This window comes from Enhydra lutris, unplaced genomic scaffold, assembly GCF_002288905.1.
Source record: "Enhydra lutris kenyoni isolate GAN:26980312 unplaced genomic scaffold, ASM228890v2 scaffoldscaffold13, whole genome shotgun sequence".
In the NCBI taxonomy this organism is placed as follows: domain Eukaryota; kingdom Metazoa; phylum Chordata; class Mammalia; order Carnivora; family Mustelidae; genus Enhydra; species Enhydra lutris.
Window position 1 is genome coordinate 36,986,111 of NW_019154097.1, and position 22,617 is coordinate 37,008,727.

The following is a 22,617-nucleotide window of genomic DNA, read 5'->3' on the forward strand; positions in this document are numbered from 1 at the left end:
GGGTCCTCCGACCGGCAGGGGCCGCTGCGAGGACCGAGCCCGGACTTTCTCGGACGCCCGTTGCCGGGGAGCGGCCGCCAGGCCGCAGGGACGGGGAGCGGGCGGCGCGTTGAGGTGGGTGCAGGACGGTCCCTGGGCGGCGGCGCGGATGCAGGGTCCGGGGTGGCCCCTGGGCGGGTATGCGGGGCGACCTCCGGGCAGGGGTGCGGGTCTGGAGTGCGGCGTGACCCCTGAACGGGGACGCGGATCCGGGGCGCAGGGTGACCCCTGGGCGGGGTTAAGGGCGCAGGTCCGAAGCGCGGAGTGACCCCTGGGCCGGGGTGTGGGGGCGCAAGTCCGGAGCGCGGGGCGACCGGGAACGGCGCGGGGGCATGAGTCCAGGGCGTGGGGTAACCCTTTGCAGGGGCGGGGACGCGTATCCAGGGCGCGGGGCGACCTCGGGGTAGGGCGGGGGCGCGAGCCCGGAGCGAGGGTTGAACCCTGGGCGGGGGCTGGGGACACGGGCCGGGGGCAGGGTCCTCCTGCGCTGCGGTCGTTGCCCTTGGGCCCCGCGGACTCGCAGGTTCTGAGCCCGGGCCTGCGGCGGCAGCGGCGGCGGCGGCGGCGGCGGCGCGGCGGGCGGAAGGGGCCTCCCTCGGGGCGGGGTCTGCGGGAGGAGCGGCGGTGATGGGCACGCAGGTGAGTGAGGGTGTGGGGACCCCTTCCCCGTCCGAGGCTGCTCGAACTGGCCTTGACCTTTGGGTTGTGGTTCTGCCCTGGTCCTCCCCCAGAGCCCCAGGAAGGCACAGGCCCAGTCTGCACGGTGGCTTCCCGGGAGGAGGTGGCAGGCGACACGTCTGAGTGTGTGTTCTCGCTAGACGGTTGCCGGCCTGCCCCTCTGTCTCCCTGCACCGCAGTCCCATGGGAGCAGTCACGTGGCACGGGGGTCGTGGCTGTCCCAGGCTAATAGCTCGGTTTTCCTGTAGGTTCCTGTGGGGGACCGCAGGACTTCTGGCTTCCCAGCCATGGAGCAACGGGCCCTGCCCCCGCCGGCCGGCCCCGGGCCTGAAGAGGAGCCCCTGCGCCTTCTCTCCTCCGCAGCTGCCAGCCCTGGTCTGGCCGTGCATCCCTGACCCTGGGCTTCCCTGGCAGCCCAGAGCGGGAACTGTCCCCCGGCAGCGGGAGGGGGGCGCGGGCTGCCAGAGCCTGGGAGAGCCGGCCCCTGGACTATGCCATCCAGGTTAGCGGGCGTGGGCCGTTCAGGGGCGTCTCCCCCACAGCCTGCCGCCCAGGGCCATCTGCAGCCTGAAGACAGAATGCTCAAGGGACAGCTTCCAAACATGGGCAAAGACCTCGCAGCCCACCCAGGGTCCCCACCTGCCAACAATGGTGAGGGCCCTGAGAAGAGCCCAGTGCTCCCCCCGAAACTTCCAGCACAGATCAGCAACGAGGACCCACAAGCCAAGGCAGCAAGCTTCATCCCAAAGCCACCGCCGAGGCCCCGGCTGGAGCGAGCTCTGTCCCTGGACGAGAAGGCGTGGAGGCGGCGGCGTTTTCCAAGCAGCCACGAGGACCTGGCGGCGCACGTCGGGGCCAGCCCCTGTAGGGGCTCCTCACAGGACGAGGTCCTCAGGCCCCCCGCCCACACCGACTCCCCCCACTGCCTGAGCGCCTCCTTGCAGGAGATCCCCACATCCCGCAGGGCCCAGGGCAGCGCGGGAGGGAGCCCTTCCTCATGGGGTCACTGTATCTCCGGGATGATCAGCACTTCCCTGGACGTCCTGCACCGGGACGGGGCCTCAGCCCGGAGCCCCGCCAGGCTGCCCGCTGTGGACCAGAAGGTGGCCTCCGGTTCCCTGCGGCCGGCCGACCGGGTAGACTCGGGTCAGGCCGACCTCAAGGCCCGCCTGCCAAGCAGACTGTTCCGGGCCCACAGCAGCCTGGGCCCCGGCCGGCCCCCGAGCCCCCTGGCCTCTGAGGCCAGATCCTCCTTTAGCCTGCTGGCTCCCATCCGTGCCAAGGACGTCCGGACAAGGTAGGGCCCCAGGGGGACGGGGGGGGCACCATTGGTGGCCTGGGCTTTAGCGTTCGCGTGCGGCCTCCACGAGAAGCATGTGAAGGTTTTCTCACAAGACTGTGCGGTGCAGAGGTGTGGAGCTAACCCCCCCGCTCGAAGCTCCTTCCCAGAGGGTCACGTCTTCGAGAACTTTCCCTCTGTGTTTCAGCATCACTGAGGGTTGCGTGCCTACGAAACATGGTTCAGAGGCGTGCGTGACCTTCTCCCCACAGCGCTGCGTCTCGGTTGCTCTCCCTTGTGTGTGTCGGGACAGGCTCCTGGGGCTGTTGGCTGTGCTCCCCACTGGCCATCAGCTCCCATTGGCCCCACAATCACGGAGGACGCTTGGTTTCCAGGCCTTATGGGACCTGAGAAGCTAATGCATTTGGCCTTTGTTACAGCTTATAAAGAACCTAGCCAGGCGCTGCCCCCCCCAACCCGCTGCTGATGTCTCTCCTTTGCGCCGGGGTCCCCGATACTTCTGAGCCCAGCCTGTCCAAGCCCACGAGTCCGGTCTTCTCCCGCGTCCTCAGCTGTGGGGCTCCCGCCGCGGCTGGAACAGGCCTCCCCAGCCTGCTCCTCTGGTGCCAGGCCTGGCCGCTGACCGCTCTCGACACTCCTGCCACTTGGCCCGGGCCTCTGCTCCCTGCCTGGGCTGGGCCGGTCATTTGAAGCACACACAGGCCCCGACTTGGGGGTCCCCACGGCACCCACTCCCCAACATGGCACCCAAGGCCCCAAGTGAGGCCCCAGCCCCACCTCCCTCACCAGACTCCTCACCACCACCCCGCCTGCTGCCCTCTCCGGTCCAGACCAGGCCGGCACCCGCCCAGCCGGGCACAGAGTCCGCAGAAGGTGGGGTGGTCACTGTGCTGGTGTCCGCCACCTGGGACCCCGAAGCAGAAACCCTAAAACAATAGGACCGTGTTCTCTACCCCTTCTGGAGCCCTCAAGTCAGAGCCCACGGTGTCGCAGGCTGCACTCCTTCCGGAGGCTCCAGGGGAGGGTCCTTCCTGCTCTTCCAGTTCCCGGTGCCCCGGTGGCCCCCGGTGGCCTCCTGGCCTCTGCCCGCACGCGGTGCTCCGCCAGGGTCTGCGTCTGTCCTCTCACGGGGGCGCTGGTCGTTGACTCTAGCACCCAAACAAAACCCGGGACGCTTTCGGGTGGCCATCCTTCACTAGCCACACTGCAATGCCCCCGTGGCCACAGAGGTCCCCCCGTGTGCTCTTGTTGTCGGGAAGCAGGGGAAGCTGGGGGCGAGTGCAGCTGCGCCAGCCAGAACCGGATCCGCTGCTAGGGCTTCGGGCACGTGGCGCGCTCCGCGCAGCTGCGGTTACCCGTGTGCGCACAGCACGCCGTGCCAAGGACTGGACTGTCGTCTCAGAGCCGGCTCCTTGGTCCCCACTTTCAGACAAGCAGCAAACAGGAGGTTGGTGGGGGTCCCTCAGCCCAGATCCGCGTGCAACGACCCCATCTCCAGCCCCTCGGCGTGCCCTGGAGCGGGTGTGGGGTGCGCCGGGCCCGGGGAGTGGCTGCCCGCAGGTGCGGGGCAGCCACACTTCACGTGAGGACACTGATGCTCGGATTCTGTGTCATTTTCCCTTGTCACCAAACACGGGGTTTTCTTCCCCAGCCATTTGTAAGTGTGAAGACAGCACTTAGCTCGTGGACTGGCCACAAACAGCTGGGACGTGGGCGAGGTCGGAGCGGACGCCCCGCGCTCAGGGTGATGCAGGCCACAGGCACCACCATGGCCGACCCCACGACCTGTGGGTCCTGAGAGGACACCGTGCCCTCAGGCACAGAGTGGGGGCTCCTTCGGGGCCCCCGAGGCCAGGAGGCAGAGGCTCTCCGGGTGCCTGACTGCGCGGTGTGGCCACAGCCTGCCGGGGCTCCTGGAGTAGGGCTGAGGCAGCAGGGCCGTCTGGGCACGATCGAGTGCGTGTCCTGCACTGCCCAGGGAGGATGTGCGAATCGCTCCTCCGGGCTCCTGAGAACTGCTTTCTGCTCGCAGCGGTCAGCCGGGGCTCCTGAACCTCGCGGGCGATCTGACTTCCTTCAAAGGAGCGGGTTCCTACTCGCAAGACTAAGCTATGAGGTTTTCTTAGCGAGTTGGGGTGAAGAGTCACCAGAGGCTTGGAAGGTCCCCGGGGTGGCCGTTACAGATGCTGGGTTGGCTTCTCAAGGCTGCCGCAGAATGGGCCGTCCGTGGGGAAGCCGTGGTGTCGGGCCAGGCCGGCCGGTGCGAGGCCTGCGCTGCAGGCATGGGCAGGCAGCGTGGGGGGCAGCAGCCATGCGCGATGGGCTGTGCCCGGTGGTCCACCCCAGTGTTCGGAGTCCAAAAGACCTTCTTCCCGCACCGCAGTGCCCAGCTGCCAGGCCTTGGCACAGAACCTCCTAGGCCCCCACCCACTCCTGACAGACGGGACTGGGGCAGCCCTGCCAGCTGCCCCGGAAGGTGGAAAGAGCCCTCATTTGCATGCGGCCATCAAGGTGATGGCTGACGAGGGATGTTCTCGTGGACAGATCAGGGTACCAGCCCATCATGGTGTCACCGGAGTAGGCATAGGACCCACGGAGCTTATCGGGGCACATCTGTAGGAAAGGGGGAAGGAGTCTAATCAGTGTCTGACACAGCTAGCACTCAGGACGTGATGAAGCTCCCCTCTGGGCACTGGGGGGACCACGGCCAGTGTGTGATGGCACAGCAGATGATGGCACTGGGGGTGGGGGGGACTGGTGGTCAGTGTCCGCAGCGGATGGATGGCACTAAAAGACCTAGAAGACAAAATGACCGAACACTGGTGTGGCTATTGCCTGGGTGCTGATTCTGGGAGCATCCTGATCTCCAGCTGGGTTGGAAGAAGGTTCTGGAAGGGGAGCTCCCAGCAAGAGGAGGACCCCACACAGTCGGAGAAAGGCGGGCTCATGTGAACACCGTGCATGAAGTGAGAGGTTGCGGGGAGGCTGGTGTCGCACCCCAGCGCAGGTGACCAAGCCTGTGTGTGCGTGCTGGGCTTGTCCCTGCGTGCAGGAGAGAGCAGCCCGGTGGCCACGGCTAGGCAAGTGTGTGAGCGCAGTTTTAGCACACTTTGTGTGATCCGTCGGCTGAGGACGATTTTTTTCATGGTTGAGAAACCTGATCTAATGTCTCCCGAGACATGAAAATTACACGACATCAGAGCCTGCAGGCCCCGGTGACGGTCCATCACTGCCCAGGCTCGCCCCCTGCGAGTGGGCTCCGCGAGGCTGCTGCCCCCAGGGTCCGACGCAGCTGGAACCATGCGCGCGCACGCTATGCTCCGGAACCCTTGAAGCAGGCATGACCGGTGGGTGTCGCGAGGGTGGACATGTCCCCTGTAGCTTTCAGGTCCCTGGAGGCCACGCGGAGGTGGAGGACACGCATCGCCCTGGCTGCTGCTGTCCAGGGCAAAGAGCCCAGATGTCTCCCTCAAGTTGCTCGTCTGAGGACGTGACGGAAAAGTTGAACGCGTGCCGGTGTTTGTAGAATGGGGAACAGAGAGGGTTTTCTGAGAGGGCAGTGGACCATCGCGCTGTGCCCCCCGTCGACCTGCGGGCTCTCGGGAAATCCCAGCTTTGGGAGAGCCTCCCGAAAACGGCGGGGGCCCGAGGTGACAGGTGTGGCTGGGCGCTGTCCCTGCACCTGGGTCCGTCTGTTCGGATCCTCGACCCCCGGCTGCTCACTCTCCACAGGAGCTACCTGGAGGGGAGTCTCCTGGCGAGCGGGGCCCTCATGGGGGCGGAGGAGCTGGCCCGGTACTTCCCGGACCGCAGCATGGCCCTCTTCGTGGCCACCTGGAACATGCAGGGCCAGAAGGTAAGCCGCCTGCTCCCGCTCCGGTTCTCTCCCAGGGCTGCCGGCCGCACACGGTCTGCCCGGGCTCTCCCCAGCAGCCGGGACGCCCGGAAGGCCCCGGCCTCACCCACCTCCCCACTGCCTGCTGGGGGAGGACGTGCTCTTCTGACACGGGAGCTTGCGGCTCCCAGCGGATGGGCAGGGAACAGAGACCTCCCTGGGGCCCCCACCCCCACGCACAACCTTCCCCCGCCGCCCCATCCACATCCCACCGCCGGACCAGCTGTGGCTGTCGGGGAGCCCGCACGGCCGGGTCTGGTCCTTGTCACCTTGGGGTCACTTTGCGTTTCGTTCGTTCGGCCACCTGTGTACGGAGGCGGCAGTGGAGACCTCCAGCCACTCTGCTGTGACGGCTGCTTTGTGTCCTGACTGCCGGTCGCCCCGGGCCAGACTGCACAAGCCAGAGGACTGGCTCTCGCTTCAGGGGAGCCCCTTGGACCCCGTGCTGGTGGCTTTCTCGCCAGCTCAGCCGTCTCTCCCTGGGACGACTCCTCACGGCAAGGACTGTCCTTGGGTTGGTGGTCTCCATCCCCTGTATGTGGGGTGCTCTGATTTCTGAGGGCCGGGCATGGGCTTCCTGCACTATGGGCGATCCTAGCGCGCCCCGGGGTGCAGCAAAGGGCACGGTGGTTGTCACGGTGGCATCACAGAAGGACCTTCACTCCACAACGCGGTGGCCCGGGCTGGCCATGGGGGACGGGCGCTGGGGAGGAAACAAGGCAGGGCCACCTCCTGTTCAGGGTTTCGCTGAGTAACTAGGAGTCCCAACAACACAGGCTCCGGAGAGAGACAAGTGATTCTCCCTCACGCTCAAGGAGGAGGCAGGTGCCCGGGCTGGCAGCCCCACTATCCCAGGGATACCACTGGGCCTGTCCAGGGGGTGGCGCTCTTGTCCAGGGCCCCCGAGGGCTCAGAGGCTATGCACATCCAGCCACGGGGAGGAGCGCTCACGTCCAGAGCCACGGCACCCTGGCCCAGGCAGCACCACCTCCCCACCCAGGGCATATCTGGGGGCGCGGGGCACAGAGGCAGGCATGGCGGTGACCAGTTGGGGTGGAGGGAGGCCTGCCTGGATGCGTCGCATGGGCCATGCTGGTCCCCAGGCTGTGGGAGAGGCTGGGCCGCTGGCCCCGCGGGAGGCCCTGGCTATACACGGTTCCCTGCAGGAGCTGCCCCCAAACCTGGACGAGCTCCTGCTGCCCGCCGAGGCTGACTACGCCCAGGACCTGTACGTCGTCGGGGTCCAGGAGGGCTGCTCCGACAGGTAGGGAGCACCCCTGCCCTACGTCTGCCCAGCCCATCAGCCCTGTGGGTCCCTGGGAACGGCGCTGAGGTGGGCCTTTGGGGCCAGGGCTGCCCGCCAGAGCTGCCTCCGGGCCCATGAGCAGCTCCGAGAGCTGAGAATAAATGAGCATCGCCTGCTGACGCACCGCTGGTGGAGAGGCCGCGAAGAGCGGCAGAGCCCCGGCTACGGCCTGACCCCCGCGTGGGCTCCTAGGTCTGCAGCGTCCTGGCACTCCGGTGCCCCCTCAGGCAGCCGCAGGAGGAAGGGTACGGGCTCTAGGCCTCCAGAGTAGCCAGAGAGCACGCTGGGACCAGTACCGGAGATAGACAAGGCCGCCCGGGGCCCTCGTGTTGCTTGTCTGTCCGCCACTCGCCCTGCAGGACGTGGCCGGACAGCAGGACTCTCTGGGCTGCAGGGAGAAGGGCAGCGGGGCTGGGGGTTCCATTCCCCCTTCCCAGGCTGTCCCGGCCTCTGTCCACAGGCGGGAGTGGGAGACGCGCCTGCAGGAGACACTGGGCCCCCGCTATGTGACGCTGTACTCGGCGGCGCACGGGGCGCTCTACATGTCCGTGCTCATCCGCAGGGACCTCATCTGGTTCTGCTCAGGTAGGCGGGCCGCTGTGCTCCACGCCGCCGCCCGGGGCAGCCCCGGCCTTGTGCAGCAGGGGCGCGCAGGGCGAGCGGGGCCAGCCGTGTCACCCCGCTCTGTCCTGCAGAGGTGGAGAGCTCCACGGTGACCACACGCATCGTATCTCACATCAAGACCAAGGGGGCCCTGGGCGTCAGCTTCACCTTCTTCGGCACCTCCCTCCTCTTCATCACGTCGCACTTCACCTGTGAGTCCCAGGCATGCGGGACAGCGCTCCCTGTCACTGCCGGGAGGGGTCCGGGAGGCAGAGGCCCCGCTACCTGCAACGGTGTCGTCCGCTCGCACCCAGCTCCGTGGTGGGCGCCGGGGAGAAGGCCGTGGGGCGGACGCCGAGAGCACCCGGCGGTACAGCGGCTGGGGGGGCAGTGAGCACGCGGGTGTCTCCTGTGTCTGCGAGCCCCACTGCAGAGGCCCCCACGCTCTGTCCTCCCAGCTGGCGACGGGAAGGTGAGCGAGCGGCTGCTGGACTACAGCAGAACCATCCAGGGCCTGGCCTTGCCCAAGAGCGTGCCCGACACCAGCCCCTACCGCTCCGACGCCGGTGAGCTCCCCTCCACGTGCTTCTGCCTCGTTCTCTAGGTAGTTCAGTGAAAGAGACTTTGGGAGCTTTTAAGAATCAAGGTCAGGAAAGTCTAGAAAGTCACCAGGTAACAAGGAAAAGACCGCTCTGAGGCCTGGCGCCGGGCTCCTCACGAGCTGGGCCGGTCAGCCCGTTTGGCGGCTGGCGTTCACCAGGAGCCCGGCCTCGCCAGCCCCGCTCTGCATCCCCCACTCCCCCACAGGCCCTCCTGCCTCCCAACTGCCCCACGGGGGCAGCGCCCTGGCAGAGGCCGTGTGTGTGGGAAGCGTGGGCTCCTGTGAGCATGGGCCGTCACGTGGTCCCTGCATGGTTGATGCTGTGGGAAGTGAGAATTGTGAACCTGTCGAGAGGCTGCGGGGCACTCCCCCCAAGGCTGGGGTGGCAGCACCTTCCCTGGGGAGTCCTTGCATGTGGCTCCGGCGGGACACCGATCAGACCAGTCCCCATCGCTAAGGCGTGGTGAGCGCGGGAAGGGCCGGGTTCATGTGCTTTCCCATTTGGCCAGCGGATGTTACCACCCGGTTCGATGGGGTGTTCTGGTTTGGAGACTTCAACTTCCGTCTGAGCGGCGGGCGCGTGGCCGTGGAGGCCATCCTGAAGCAGGACCTGGGGGAGAAGGTGTCGGCCCTGCTCCAGCATGACCAGCTCACCCAGGAGATGAAGAAAGGTGAGGGCCGGTGGGTGGGGGCTCCCCGCCCCCGAGAAGGCACGGCCTGTGGGGTTGACGCAGGGCTGGGACTGTTCCAGGGTCCATCTTCAAGGGTTTCCAGGAGCCGGACATCCACTTCCTTCCGTCGTACAAGTTCGACATCGGGAAGGACTCCTACGACACCACCTCCAAGCAGAGGACCCCCTCCTACACGGTGAGCAGTCCCCGGGGGCCAGCCCGGCTCTGCGGCCGAGCTCTGGGGCCGCTCGTGCTGGCGAACCGGAGGCTGCGGACCGAGGCCGGGCTAGCGGGCAGCGCCCTAGGGGGCTGCAGGGCGTGCAGGGTGCGGTCAGACTCGGGCCTGAGCCACTCCAGACCAGTGACCACAGCTCTCGGAGCCTGCTGGGGCTGGGAGCAGCGCCCTCCGACGGAGGCCCTTCTGGGGGGTCGGCTGTTGGTCCCCGGACAGCGAGGCACGTGCCGCACGCTATCACTTGGCTGAGTTGTGGTGGGACCCCCGCGGTTGGCTCCGGGTTCCAAGCCTGAAGCTGCTGCCTCGGCCTGGTCCGCACCCAGTGCCCACACACCGGTCGGTGCCCTGGGCCCAGGGGAGGGGCTCCAGAGGGTGAGGTCTGACGCAGGGACAGGCACGCAGGCCAAGAAACCAGGGGGCGTCGGGGCCCCCGTCTGTGGGCTCTTTTCTACAGGACCGGGTTATGTACAAGAGCCGCCACAAGGGTGACATCTGTCCCATCAAGTACTCCTCCTGCCCAGGCATCAAGACATCTGACCACCGCCCCGTGTACAGCCTGTTCCGGGTCAAAGTGAGGCCGGGGAGAGACAAGTCAGTACCCGGGCCACATGTCCTCACGTTTCCGGCTCTCAGGGCCTGGGGCGGGGGGAGGGGAACGGGATTCCTGATCTGAAGTGGCTGTCACACAGGCGACACGCCCAGGGTCGGGGCTGGCCGGCTCTTCCTGACACGTGTGCCAGCCCAGGCCACGGAGGGGTTTCTCATCGTGGACGGTGGCCACACTGCGGTGTGCGGCGGGTCCCGGTGGCCCGCAGGGAACAGGCGTCAGAGTTGGCCTCCCGGAGGCTGGGAAACAGCCGGGCCCTCCCAGCTGACACCCTTCCTTCCACAGCATCCCGCTAGCTGCCGGCAAGTTTGACAGAGAACTGTACTTGATAGGAATTAAAAGACGCATTTCCAGAGAGATCCAGAGGCAGCAGGCGCTGAAGGCTCAGCACTCGAGCAGCATCTGCACTGTCTCCTGAGGGTTCCCGAGGACCCTCGTCACCCACGTGGGAGGTTACTTGACCAAAAGCCCCTAAAAAGACAGAAGAGGTTGCTGTGTGGGACTCCTGCTTCTGGGCAGCGGGCGGACCCATGCTCGAGGCTGACCTGCTTCCTTACCAAGAACCCCACGGGGAGGCCAGACGACCGGCCAGGCGGTACCACGGCGCCGGTGCCCGGAATGGAACCAGCCACGCTCCTTGACAGCACGGCCCGCGTCAGGCCCCACACCGGCCACGCCACCCACATGGTCCCTCGGGGCAGGTGTCCAGGTGGGTTGTGGCGGGGCCTGGAGCGGCTTGCTCGCCCACAGCTGACGTCGACAGCGCTCGCCTTGTGGACCTGCCGCCCCGCAGCGCTAACTGGGAGGTGCCCTTCTCCGTCTGAGCACAGGGGTCCTGGTACTGAAGCGGGTGAGCTGCTCGGGGTCTCCATCCCACTGGTGCTCGAGGACCAAGCCCAGGCCCAGCTGGACGGGCCAGAGCCAGCTGACTTCCAAGGAGGGAGTGCGCTCCCACGGCCCCACTGGGACCAAGAAGGCCTGGCCTGTTTCTGGGCCGCCTCTGGTCTTCGGGGGGCTGGCCCGGCCCCTCCAGCCATGAAACCATTTCCCTGCCCTCTTCTGGTTTTGGTGATTTCAGACCATTGGCACACATATCATCAGCCACAGATAGCGTTAACAAAGCCTCGGGTGTCCCCACCACATTCCAGATCTCCTCTTTCTTCTGGGGCTGAGCCTGTGATCACCCACCATGGCTCCTAAAGATAGCCTCTGTAAGTGGGAAGACCAGGGTGCACTTGACCTAGTCTTAAATTATTTATTTTTCCATATTTATATTTTTAGGTAAATCCATATATTAAATCTTAAACTCTTTCTGGCCAAAGACTGAGTTCTAGAAAGAGCTCATCTGTACGCTCAGCCCATTCTCCTGATGTCTCAGAGAACAAGGTCGTCCAGTGGCAGGTCTGGCATACACTGCGCCCAGCTGCCACCCCGACTGTGGGGCTGGCGGGAAAGGGACTTTTAAGGGAGAAGGGGAACACCCAGACCTGAGCGGAGGAAACAAGGCCCCTTCCGAAGGCCAGTGTACCTGCTCTGTGAGCGCCCACTTCCGCAGCACGGAGCCGGGCACAGCCGGTCTGACCCGGGAAGGTCTGTTCATGAGACAGTCGTCAGCCCCACCGGACCTGAAACTTGTCTGTCTATAAAATTTTGCTCAAAGAAACGTGCTGTTGAATTTTGAATTGTGAACTGAAAATGTCTGTCACAGATTTTTATGGTGAGGGGCCTGGAGAGGCCTTTTCATGCACCTTCCTGGGTACCGTCCTGACGATGGGACCGAGTGATGGCGTGGTGTGTAGGCAGTCTGGCCTGAGACAGGGCTTTGTGTCTTTGGGGATCAGGACACAGGTCACGGGTCCCGAGTCAGGACACTCGCTTAAGAGGAGCCAGGAGATCTGAGAGGAACTGGTTTCACTTGGAAAGTCAGGTTAAAATCCCGACGAGTGCGGAGAATGCGGGCCAGTCTCTGAAAACCAGCTTCAGAGAGTCGGGAAGCACGAGCAGGAAGGGGGTTCTCATGACCCGGCTCTCGTGGCCTCCCCACACTCTGCTCACGCCAAGCCTCCCTCGGGCACCTGCTGAGCCTGAGCCGGCCACCCTGAAAGCCACGTTGAGGGGGAGTGTGACCACGTGCTGCGCGGGTCAGAGGTGCCCAGCCATGACGGGGCCAGGGAAGGAGCCAGTGGGAGAGCAGGACAGGCAGCGTGGCACCAGCTTCTGAACAGACTCCGGGGCCTGGGCAGCAGCCAGATGTGGTCAGAGGCTCAAGCCCAGCTGCGCGGGTGCTCCGGCTGGACCCAACACCCACCCGGGCCTCGGTCTTCCCAGGCTCTGCCTTCCCACCCCCCACCCCACAGCATGCCCACCGTGCAGCTAAGCTTCTGCCCTCCATCTCCCTTGGGTGCTGCCCTTCCCCTGGGTAACCAGAGAACTGCACAGTCCACGCTGCTGCCCACCTTCCCTCCGACTCAGGCTCGTCTCCCTCGGCCCCACCCCAGTGGGCACAGAGCCTGGCATCCACCCCCCCCAATGCAGTCACCGGCACGTGTGCTGGAAAAGCATGGAAACAGGACGGCGGCCCCGGCAAAGTGGATTAAGTAACTGAAGAAACGTTTATGCGTTGATCTCCCCAAAGCAGCCCTGCCCTCCCGCCCGAGCGGCCGAGGCTGGGCTGCAGGCTCTGTCCCCAGCTGCTGAGTGCTAGGGACCACAGCGGCCCTGTAGCCACGAGAGGTGGCCCGCATGGGCTCCAGGGACTCTACGTGCATTCATGTCTGAGAACTACGAAGCTACCACACGTCACTGACGTCACAGGCCCCGCGGCGCTCCACTTCCAGCCACGCACCCGGAGGACCTAGCGCTCCTCCGCCTTCCAGCAAGCTCCTGGCTTTGCTCTCCCTCCGGCCGCCGAGTCTGAGAACCGCGCCTCCCGTCCTGTGCACTCGGATGCATCTTAAAGGAAAGGACGAGGGACGCCTGGGTGGCTCAGTTGGTTAAGCAGCTGCCTTCGGCTCAGGTCATGATCCCGGGGTCCTGGGATTGAGTCCCACATCGGGCTCCTTGCTCATCAGGGAGCCTGCTTCTCCCTCTGCCTCTGCCTGCCGCTCTGCCTGTGCTTGCTCTCTCTCCCTCTCTCTCTCTGACAAATAATTAAATAAAATCTTAAAAAAAGGAAAGGACGAGAGGCTTCATGATACTGGGTCCAAGAGGCCTCCCCTTGGAGACAGCTCGCTTGCTCACGTCCAACCCTGTTCTAGGGCCGCTGCTGAGACACCCCGTCCTCACAATGGTGAAGGGAACACTGTGCTGAGGAAAACGCTCCTTGAAGCCAACCAGGGGCTCCTGCCCTGCCCCGGGGCCTGTGGGGAGGCTGGGCGGGCTCATGGGCCCCGTGGCCTCTGTGGGGAGATGGTCAGGCACTGACCGACTCATGACGGCTCACCTCCGGGAGCGCAGGACGGAAGGAAGAGCGCTAACCCACTCTCCCGCACCAGTCGGCCTGGAACTTAACTGTGAGCCACCAGTTTCTAGCCACGCTGAGGGCAGACCTTTACTCTACTGAGTGGCCTAATCAACAGGGAAGAACCAGAAGCTCAATGACATTAAACGTGTTCAAATTTAAGAGAAGAGTCGCGTGGTTTGCACCGTTTTATCAATCTTTGCACTAAACTCACACCCGAAGAGACATGCTGCACCCACGCCCGGTCGGGCCGCGTCTCAGACGGCCTCTAGCGGAAGAGCCGGTAGGTCCTGGGCAGGCGCCCGTCTCTGCTGGACAGCGCCGCCTGGATGTGCTCGTAGGCGGGCAGGTCACTCAGGTCACCCAGAGCGGCCACCGCGGGCTTCCTGCGGAGCATCTGCGAGGCAGCTCTCCGGATGTCCTCTGGTTTCACGCTGCCTGGCACAGGGGACAAAAGGACCTCAGGAGCACGGCCGCCTCCTGCACGGACTCTTGTCTCCGTGCGTGGCTGCAGCCATGGAACAGCCCCGGGGGTCTGAGGCCGGGCTGCGGACTCCAGACTCCAGAGGGTCCAGACTCCGCTGCGAGGAAACGACACGGTGAGTGAGACTGAGGTCAGGGAGGTTTTCTTGGTGAAGGGGGAAGTACCAATGGTTTTAAAGGATTTTCAAATGTGAGACATGTCAGTTCCCAGAGCAGGCCACACCCCTGCGAAGGAACAGCTCCGTCTGTACAGCAGCCCCGGGGAGAGGCTGCAGGGAAGGAAAAGCACCACTGCCCGGGGCTCTGTAGGGTGGGCGGTCACACACGCCGCCTTCCGAGGCGGGACCTGGGGCCTCGGCCTGCGTGGGCACGGAAAGCGCAGCGTGGGAACACGTGACGCGGTGCTGCTACAGAAGATAAGGCCTTAGGGAGAGTGGCGTGCCGAGCACCGCGGCCTGAGGGGCTCCCCGAGGCGGGGTAAGGATGCACCTGTGGACGAGGCACACGGGACCTGCCACAAGGTAACAAACGTCACCACAGAACCATCGTCCCAACCCTTGTGGGCTCACGGACCCTCTGAGGAGCTGATGCAGTGTGGACAGACTCGTCCCTCAAAGCGGAAGGAACACACAGAGGAAACTCAAGGACTTCTGTACGTCACTCCTGGGAAGTCATGGCAACCTCGGTGCAAGTCACAGAGGGAGACCCCCATGAGCTGCGCGTGGAGCATCTCTGTCCGTTACCTCACCGAGTGTGCCCGGAAGCCCCGCGCGGCAGGCACGGCCCCTCTGTGAGGCGCTAGAAGCTGGAGTCGCGGGACTCGGCTCTCAGGGACGGGAGGCAGGGCCAGCCCAGGGCGAGGGCTCAGGGGCGTGAGAGCCACAGGTCAGTGGGGCCGTGCGGTCCCCCGGGAGGGAGCCCGATCGGGCCGGCGGGCCGGTACTCACGGATGAGCGTGCACAGCTCGTGCGGCAACTTCCTGGAGCGCGTGGCCAGCACCTGCCTCCCCACGTCCTCGAAGATCACGGGCCTGGACTCGAGGTTCATCATGAGCATGGACATCAGCTGTGTCTTGGCCCGCTCCAGCTCCGCCTAAGATGCAACCCCCCCCCCGCCCCACGGTTCAGCTCGAGGCGGTTCCCGCGCCATCGCCCGCTCTCGGCCGCAGCACGAGCAAGACGGATCCTAGAGTCGGGGGCTCCCCACGCCCCCAGGCAGCTCCGAGGGGACCAGCTAGATCTACCGCGGTCTGGCCTTGAGCCGCGGAGCACATGCGACGGACAACACCGTGACTCCTGCAAGTTCTGCTCCCAGCGCTCCACCAGACACCGGAAGGCACGGAAAGTCGCGCGTGGTGATAGGCAGGGCGGGCGCGCGACGGGAGACAGAGCCGAGATCCCGTGCGGTCGTCTCCGCGAGGATTCCTGATTCCTGACGGGTTCTCCCTACTCTTCCTACTGCGGGCAAATACTTAACCCTTACCTCAGACTAGCCCCATTTCAACGGGAAGTGTTTCCTAGCAGGCTGCCAACCAAGGCCCAACATAAGTTTTTAAATACGTGTTCTTAAAATGAGTTTTTTGAAATATGCTTTTATTAGAAATTACCTTTTTTCCTGACTAGAAATGGGACCACGTGATTACTGCAAAAAGCACGGAATGAGCAGGAAAGATATGCAGGGGACGGCCGTCCGCTAAGCCCCGCAAGGCACTTGGGCCGCGCTGGGGCTCTCCTCCCGGGCCTTCTACGCACACGCACTGGTCCAGCAAGAAACAAGATCTCTAAATGCGTAAAGTGACAAAAACTAACTCCCAAAAAACAAGGAAACAAAGACATAGGTTAAAACACAAAACGGGAGCTCAGCGCACCCGGTGGGCTGTCTGCAGAGCACGTGGCTTTCGGTCTCGGGGCCGTGAGCTCCAGCCCCACGCTGCAGAGATTACTTCAAAAATAAAATCTTTAAAGACAAAACCAAACCAAACCAAAAAAGCAAAATAAAAAATACACTGGAAGTGAGGGGAGGGCCTGAGAACCACCTGAAGGTACCTGCTCATCCCGTGTGATGTGGCTTTAATTCACACGGTCCCGCAGGGCGGCCGGACACACGAGACCGCTCGGCCTCATTTCTTCTGGCAAAGCCGAAGGAGGCCCCAGGCCAGGCAGGTGTGAGCAGGCCCAGGGCGGGGGAGGCAGCAACTGTTCTCGGTGCTGACAGCAAGGAGCAGGCGGGGAGCTCGGCTGTGGGCCTGGGCCACCCCGGGGGCTGCACTATTCTGAGATGCCGGCAGGGCTGGAGCACGGAGGACGGGCCCACTGCCAGCCAGCCCCACACCACGTTCTCTAACCTGCTGACACTGCGGGGACGTCTGGAGATGGCTCTGTGCTGTACTTACCACATCCACGGTTCCAGCCATTAAAATAAATTCCTTCGTGAGGATCTCCACCATTTCTCGAACCTTTAAGGAAGAGGACACAGATGAAGGGTGTGATCCGGACTAAGAGCCTCTCTTCCAATTCAGACGAAACGCCCGAGAGCCCGGCTCTGTGTCCTGACACACAAGCCGCACAGGCAGCGGAGGCCACCAGCTTTGGGCCCAGCCCTCACCTGCCGGGGGTCGGCGCTGGCGTGCACGCACAGGAGGCCCGTGTCCTCGTAACTGTGGTGGTACGAGGTCGCATTGTACATCCAGTGGTGCCTGCGAAGGACAGGGACAAGAGAGTGGCACAGCGCCAAAGCGCCCTCAGCGGGGCCTGATGCGCAGGGACAGCTGGCGAAAGCAATTCGCGCTACCTGTTGAGCACGTTGAGGTAGAGCCTGGTGAACATGCCTTTGCCGGGCCCGCCCGCGGAGAAGGAGCCGCCGCCTCCCATCATCATGTTGAGAACCGCGAAGGGGATGAAGTCCTCCTCCTGTGGGAGGCGTGAGGGCAGAACTTGGCCGGGGGGTGACGCCAGGCTCCCAGACGTGGTGGGACCCAGCTGAAACTTACCAAGAAGGAACAGCTCTCCAGTCCTATCATGATGTGCGTGAGCTCGGGGAACGGGGCGGGGCCCAGGCTGACGCTGGACATGTCTCTCTCCAGCTACAAGCAGAGAGTGAACAGTGTGCCCACACGGAAAACAAGCCACAAAAGCCCCTCAGGTCAGGTCAGCCTAAAGATGCTCCATGGGACACCTGCGCGGTCCAGCTGTGTGTCCAACTTTTGATCTCAAGGTCGTGAGTTCAAGCCCCACACTGGGCTCCATGCTGGGCGTGGAGCCCACTTCAAAAAGACAAACAAAGCAAAAGACCCCACGAGGGTTCTACAGAAACCACGCGTGAGTGTCAATAAGTTCCTTCAGACACAGAAACGATCCTGTAGCCTTCCACGGAAGCTAGACTCATTATTTTTTTAAAGATCTTATTCATTTACTGTAGGGAAGGGGGGGAGAGAGAGAGCACAGAGGGAGAGGGAGAAGCAGACACCTACTAAGCAGGGGGCCCAATGTGGGGCTCAATCCTGGGACCACGACCCAAGCCAGAGGCTGACACTTAACCGACTGAGCCACCCCGGGGCCCCTAAACTCCTTAACAAGCTCTCAGCTTTGAGCAAGAACACGTCCTGCTCCAAACCCAGAACGTGTGTCGCGGCGAAGCCACGAATGTGTGGCTAATTCTAGCACCGGCGCAATGAAGCTGAGAACATGCCAAAACCAGAAACTAGACAATGCATACACACCCCACCTCGAGTTACCTTGACCATGCCCCCAGTGTACTGTGCTACGGATCTGTCCACGTCTACAGCCTTCGCACACCCCCAGGCTGGCCGGGCTCCCAGGAGGTGCTTTCTGGCACATTCCACCAGGTGCTCATGCTCCACACCCACCCCTGCCAGCACCATGCGGTCGGGGGTGTAGTAGTTTCTCAGGTAGGAATGAAGCACTTCTCGATCAATCTTTCCTATGTTTTCTGTGGGGCAGAAACGGTGGAGGCCAACTGTGTTTTCCTGATAAGCAGCCTAACAAAAGAAGGGAGAAACATGGTGACAGACCAGGGCCCGGTCTCCCCCTCAGCGGGGCCTGCTGTGACACCAGCTGTGACCGGAAAGGCCCAGGGGAGCTTAGCTTTGCTAGCTTGGCAGGAACAGTTTCGTGTGTTTATAAAAGCAGTAAAATCTCTCTCCAGAACGAGGCCTCAAAAAAAGGAAAAAAACGAAAAACAAAAACCCAAAAAGCACGTCAACTAAAATGCTCATTCCGGAAATGGATGAAGATCCTGTCCCAGAGTAAGGACATGAAGAACACGCATGAGTTGCTGGTGTGGGAATGACAGAGCTTCTGTCCATGCCTGCAGGATGGCAGACGTGCCCTCCCGACCATGCTGGTGCGGAGCTGGGAGGGGGGAGGGCACTGACGCAGAGGCGGGTGCTTATGGGCTCTCTAGTACCTCGTGAATCATCTCCGTGAGAAGCGGTTCCGGGTCAGGCCGCATGTTAAGGTCCTCCAGCTCAAACTGGACAGCCATTCGTGTCATCTCTATTTCTTCATCTGCAGGGAACCCAGACAAGGCTCAGACCGCATGAGCCAGGAGAGAAATGGAGCTGGGCCACGCCACCAGGCTGGGCCAAGGGTCATCGGCAGGCAGGCACCAGTATCTCCTTGGCCTTCGTCTGGGTGGACCTGAGGGTGCTTGCGTGAGTGAGGGGGTCAGCAGCACGGGGCAGAGCCCAGAGACATTGGGTCTCTTCTCCGGCTCAGCCATGAGGCAGCCACGTGGACCAGCCCCAAACCCCAGCTTCTCAGGAGAGGTACTCAGGCCCCTGACCCATCTGCCCAAAGCACAGGGTGGGAAGGTATTTACAAAAGAGGCACCACCCAGCATCACGGCGGCCACTTCATTAGCTCGTTGGAGCAAGTACTAGAAGGACTACAAGGCCAGGCTGATGCGGCCCACCCCGGCCCACCGCGGGCACAGAATTCAAGGTCCTGCCACCACCAAGCCAAGGAAGGAGATGGACACAGGGACGTGGAAGCTTCTGGTACCACACCAGCCCAGAGTTTACAGACAGTCTGAGGGGCGCCTGGGTGGCTCAGTTGCTAAGCATCTGCCTTCGGCTCAGGTCACGATCCTAGGGTCCTAGAATGGAGCCCCACATCGGACTCCCTGCTTGGCAGGAAGCCGGCTTCTCCCTCTCCCACTCCCCATGCTTGTGTTCCCGCTCTCACTGTCTCTGTCATAAATAAATAAAATCTTCCCAGGGGCACCTGGCTGGCTCCATTGGAGCAGCGTGCAACTCCGGATCGTGGGTTGTGAGCTCCAGCACCATGCTGGGTGTAAAGATGACTTAAATGAATAAATAAAAACTTAGGGGAAAAAAAAAGGAAAGACCTAATTTAACTGAAAATGTCAAAAGGCACAGAATTACATCGAAGTACTAAGCAAAAAAGACTTTCCCGACCCTCAGCGTTATTTCCAAGGAAGTCGTGCCAAGTCACCGGCAGCTGCGTGTGAAGGCTGCCTACAGTACTCCTCCCCCGGGCCAGCGCCTCCACGTGCCTCCCCAGGGCCCAGCCTCCAGCCCCCTCAGGCTGCCCAGGGCCCACCTGTGAGTCTGGGGTGCAGGACCACGTCAGCCAGCAAGCCAACCACCGTGTCCAGGCCTTTAGAATCAGCAGACACAGCATACATGGTGGTGTCCCTGGAAAGCAGCAATGACACCAGGCACTGAGGTCAGCACAGGTACAGACCAACAGGGGCTGTCCCCTGCCCCCAGCATGGAGGACCAACATACACTCACTATGTCCCATCTTAAAGTGTGACGTCCAGCATGCATTGGACTGACAGCAGCTGTCTAGCCAAAGTGGACAGGAACCATCCTGAGACATTTCCACGAGCACAGGACCCCTGCCACGGGGAGCCCTTTTATCACGTGCTTCCTGAGCATCTGCTGCCCCGACCCACTGGTCAACGTGCAGTGCGCACGGCCTTACCGGCTGAGGGACAGAGCCACACGTGGCAGACAAACACCACCTGCCCCACCCACTGCACCCCTACGTCTGTGTGCTGGCCGCATACTGGATCTCCCCGTTCCCAAAAAGCCCGCTGCCTCTTCCTGGCTGAGCCTCTCCCCATGCTGTCCTGGGCCGCCTCCTCCCCTCAGCCGCTTTGGCAAATTCCTTCCATTCCAGTCCAATGACGAGTCTGCTATCGTTCCAACTCCACACCAGGTTGGCTGCCTTCCCCGTGCGTCCACCAGTCTCGGTTGCTGGCTCTCCTGTCCCTTACCTGTGGTGCAGCGCTCTGCCAGATACGTGAGCGTATGGGAGACGGGACCTGCTGTGTCCCTAGTGCCCAGCTGGCAGTCTCTGGGCACTACCTGGCTCTGCAGCATGTTCTCTGCTCTAAACGATGCTGCCTACATGCTTCCCCTCACAAGTTCTCTACCCAGCCCGGCCCAGGCCAGGCTCACTTCTCACCACTAACCCCCACAGCCTCTCCGGGGTGGGTTTCAGTGGGACTCTGACCAAAGATAAGAACCACAGTTCCATGTGGGTCCAAAATAACCTGGCATACCTTGACGTCTGGCAGTCACAAATACCCCCGTGCTTTTCCAACGTCAGCAGAATTTCATCTTTACTGTCAAATCCATCTGTCGACTAATAAAAATGAGCAAACCTAAGTACGCAATCCAAACCAACCTCTGAAATACGTTCTTTGAGAAAAAAAATTTACTTTAAAAACATGTGAAACCAAATTATCTTTTAACCTAAAAATCTTTTAGTAGAATTACCTTAGCAGCTTAGCCGCTTGTTAAAATAACCATTTTAAAGAATACAGAAGTTGATAAATTCTTCCCAAATATAGTCTCAAAGATTACAAATAAGACACTGACCGAAAATGCCAATTTTTCCAAAAAGTGAGCAATTCCGCTAAGATATTTTGCTTCGTATCTTGAACCTGAATTAATAAGAACTGGCGATAAAAAGAAAATGGACAAGTTAAACCAAACACTGAAGAGACTGGACTCAATCAAGAGAAACCCTGAAAACGGACGGTGATGACACAGGCCGACCTAATTACATGAGGATGCCGGTGTGTCCACCACCTGGGCTAGGTCCCAGTGGCCGCACACCACGCCGACACTGACGGAGTTGTGTGCTTCACGTGTGCGGCGGGAAAGTGTGAGGTTTCTCGGAAGGTAGAAAGGGGAAAAGCCCACCACCAGTGCGGAAGTTCATGGTTTGCAGCCGCGGCTTTCAGGGCCTCTGCCGTCCTCTCCGCGCCCCCAAGCACAACTCGGGACAGTGCGTTAAGCTCAACAAGTGTGGGCCGTGGAGACCAACGGGATGACGCGCGACACCAGCAACAGTACTTACCTCCTACTGTGCAAAATTGTCCGAATTTGTTTTGGGAGGCCACACGAAGCCCATTCTCCAGCGTGGTGACTTTGGTTTCAAACTTTTCCTGCCCATCGACCGTAGCAAACACAGGCTCAGGCACGCCGGGTAAGGGGGACGAGAGCGGGACGCGGGGGTAGGCGCTGCCGCTGCTGAACCCTCTGCGTGCAGGGGCTCCGGACCTAAACAGAGAAGTTGCACCGTTATGCAGACCCGAGACCCCCGAGCCTGGGGTGGCCATCTGGGCGCAGGCGGTCTCGTTCCGTCCACACTAACACTCGATGTGCCCCTTTCTGCGGGTCTGTTTCCACACCCCCCGAGGCCACACAGAGGAGTGATGAGGATCACTGCGGCTAGCTGCGAATCCTGGCTCGGCCCCAGGGCCTTACAGCAAGTTGGTCACTACTTTGGGCTTCAACTACCGTCTCTTGTACAGCAGCGACCGCACCGCACTCTGCCCGGAGCTGTGCGGGGCAAACAAATCTCCCTTTCAGCCCCACGGGTGCAAACAGAAGCCAGACCCCTGAGCCGGCCCAGAAGCCCTGCACGGTGCGGACTCCAGCTCTCTCCCCAGGTCATGCCTTCGATCGCTTCCCTCCACCCTCGCGAGGCCCCGCCCGGAACACACGCGATTCCCCAGCTCCGTCGCTCCCGACCTTCCCGATCGGGCCCGGCCGGCGCTCGCCTGCCCTTCTCTCACCCCTCGTCTGCCGGCGTGGGAGTGCCGCCGCTGCGCGCGCCTCCCGAAGTCACACTCCTCGGCTGCCCTGGGCCCTACACCGCCCGCCTCCCGCTGGAGCGTTCACGCGACCGCCCCGCCCGCGCTCCCGCAGCGCCGGCCCGCACGGAGGGCCGTCCTCCAACGGTGTCCGGGTGGACGCGCCCGCGGCCAGGAAGGCGGGAGAGCGAGTGGCGGGCAGAGAAAGTGTGACGGCCCGAGGCCAGAAGGCCCCGCGCGCTCGGCCTCACAAGGGGGCCAGCGGCCGGGCCGGGCGGAGATGACACGTGGCCCCCGGCGGGTCCCATCGGCCCGGGAGGACAGGGCGGGAGAGGCCGGGCGAATGGGGCTCGGGGCCCGGACCCGGGGGCCCCGCCACGGAAGCGCCCTCCGCGCCTCGGACACAGTGCCGGGGTCCCGAAGCCCGAGCCCGAGCCAGCGGCGCCGCGTCTGCGCGTGGGGAAGCCAGAGGCTGAGCGTCCGGACTGACGCCCGCCGCCCCGACCCCCGGCCGGCCCCCGGCGCAACTCCGGCTCACCTCAGCCGCGAGCGGCGCCACGAGCCGGAGCCGCGAAGCAGCAGCCGCGCCGTCGCCAGGACCATAGCCGCCATCTTGGATCTCCGCCCCCTGCTTCTGTCGTCACT

General features: G+C 62.9%; 2 protein-coding genes across 4 annotated transcripts; one reads left to right on the top strand and one right to left on the bottom strand.

Moving 5' to 3' along the window:
* Positions 1-198: 198 nt before the first annotated feature.
* Positions 199-11,610, top strand: LOC111145744 (inositol polyphosphate-5-phosphatase E). 3 transcript variants are annotated; one of them, XM_022500917.1, is made up of 11 exons: positions 202-678; positions 966-2,014; positions 5,750-5,873; positions 7,079-7,176; positions 7,679-7,803; positions 7,914-8,033; positions 8,280-8,387; positions 8,932-9,093; positions 9,174-9,289; positions 9,783-9,919; positions 10,221-11,610. In XM_022500917.1, the coding sequence occupies exons 2-11, from the start codon at positions 1,209-1,211 to the stop codon at positions 10,351-10,353; spliced, it is 1,929 nt and encodes a 642-aa protein (XP_022356625.1). In that variant the 5' UTR covers positions 202-678; positions 966-1,208; the 3' UTR covers positions 10,354-11,610. The 3 variants fall into 3 exon arrangements, with proteins under 3 accessions (XP_022356627.1, XP_022356625.1, XP_022356626.1); XM_022500918.1 differs by having other exon boundaries at positions 8,283-8,387; XM_022500919.1 differs by lacking the exon at positions 10,221-11,610 and having other exon boundaries at positions 199-678; positions 9,174-9,850.
* A 1,959-nt stretch (positions 11,611-13,569) lies between these two features.
* Positions 13,570-22,602, bottom strand: LOC111146028 (peptidase, mitochondrial processing alpha subunit). The gene is made up of 13 exons (XM_022501398.1): positions 22,511-22,602; positions 21,234-21,436; positions 20,750-20,829; positions 20,431-20,513; positions 19,461-19,555; positions 18,304-18,404; positions 17,612-17,875; positions 16,868-16,960; positions 16,669-16,787; positions 16,483-16,573; positions 16,271-16,333; positions 14,826-14,970; positions 13,570-13,833 (listed from the first exon to the last, which is right to left on the bottom strand). The coding sequence occupies exons 1-13, from the start codon at positions 22,582-22,584 to the stop codon at positions 13,664-13,666; spliced, it is 1,581 nt and encodes a 526-aa protein (XP_022357106.1). The 5' UTR covers positions 22,585-22,602; the 3' UTR covers positions 13,570-13,663.
* Positions 22,603-22,617: the final 15 nt, after the last annotated feature.

Coding starts and splice junctions, on each gene's coding strand:
- LOC111146028 (XM_022501398.1), bottom strand. CDS start 22,584: ATGGCGGCTATGGTCCTGGCGACGGCGCGGCTGCTGCTTCGCGGCTCC. Junction 18,405..19,460: donor CCTGCACCCCAGACTCACAG/GTGGGCCCTGGG, acceptor GGTTCCCTGCAG/ATGAAGAAATAGAGATGACA. Junction 16,334..16,482: donor CCAGCGCCGACCCCCGGCAG/GTGAGGGCTGGG, acceptor TCTTCCTTAAAG/GTTCGAGAAATGGTGGAGAT.
- LOC111145744 (XM_022500919.1), top strand. CDS start 1,209: ATGCCATCCAGGTTAGCGGGCGTGGGCCGTTCAGGGGCGTCTCCCCCA. Junction 7,804..7,913: donor CCTCATCTGGTTCTGCTCAG/GTAGGCGGGCCG, acceptor TCTGTCCTGCAG/AGGTGGAGAGCTCCACGGTG. Junction 8,034..8,279: donor CATCACGTCGCACTTCACCT/GTGAGTCCCAGG, acceptor CTGTCCTCCCAG/CTGGCGACGGGAAGGTGAGC.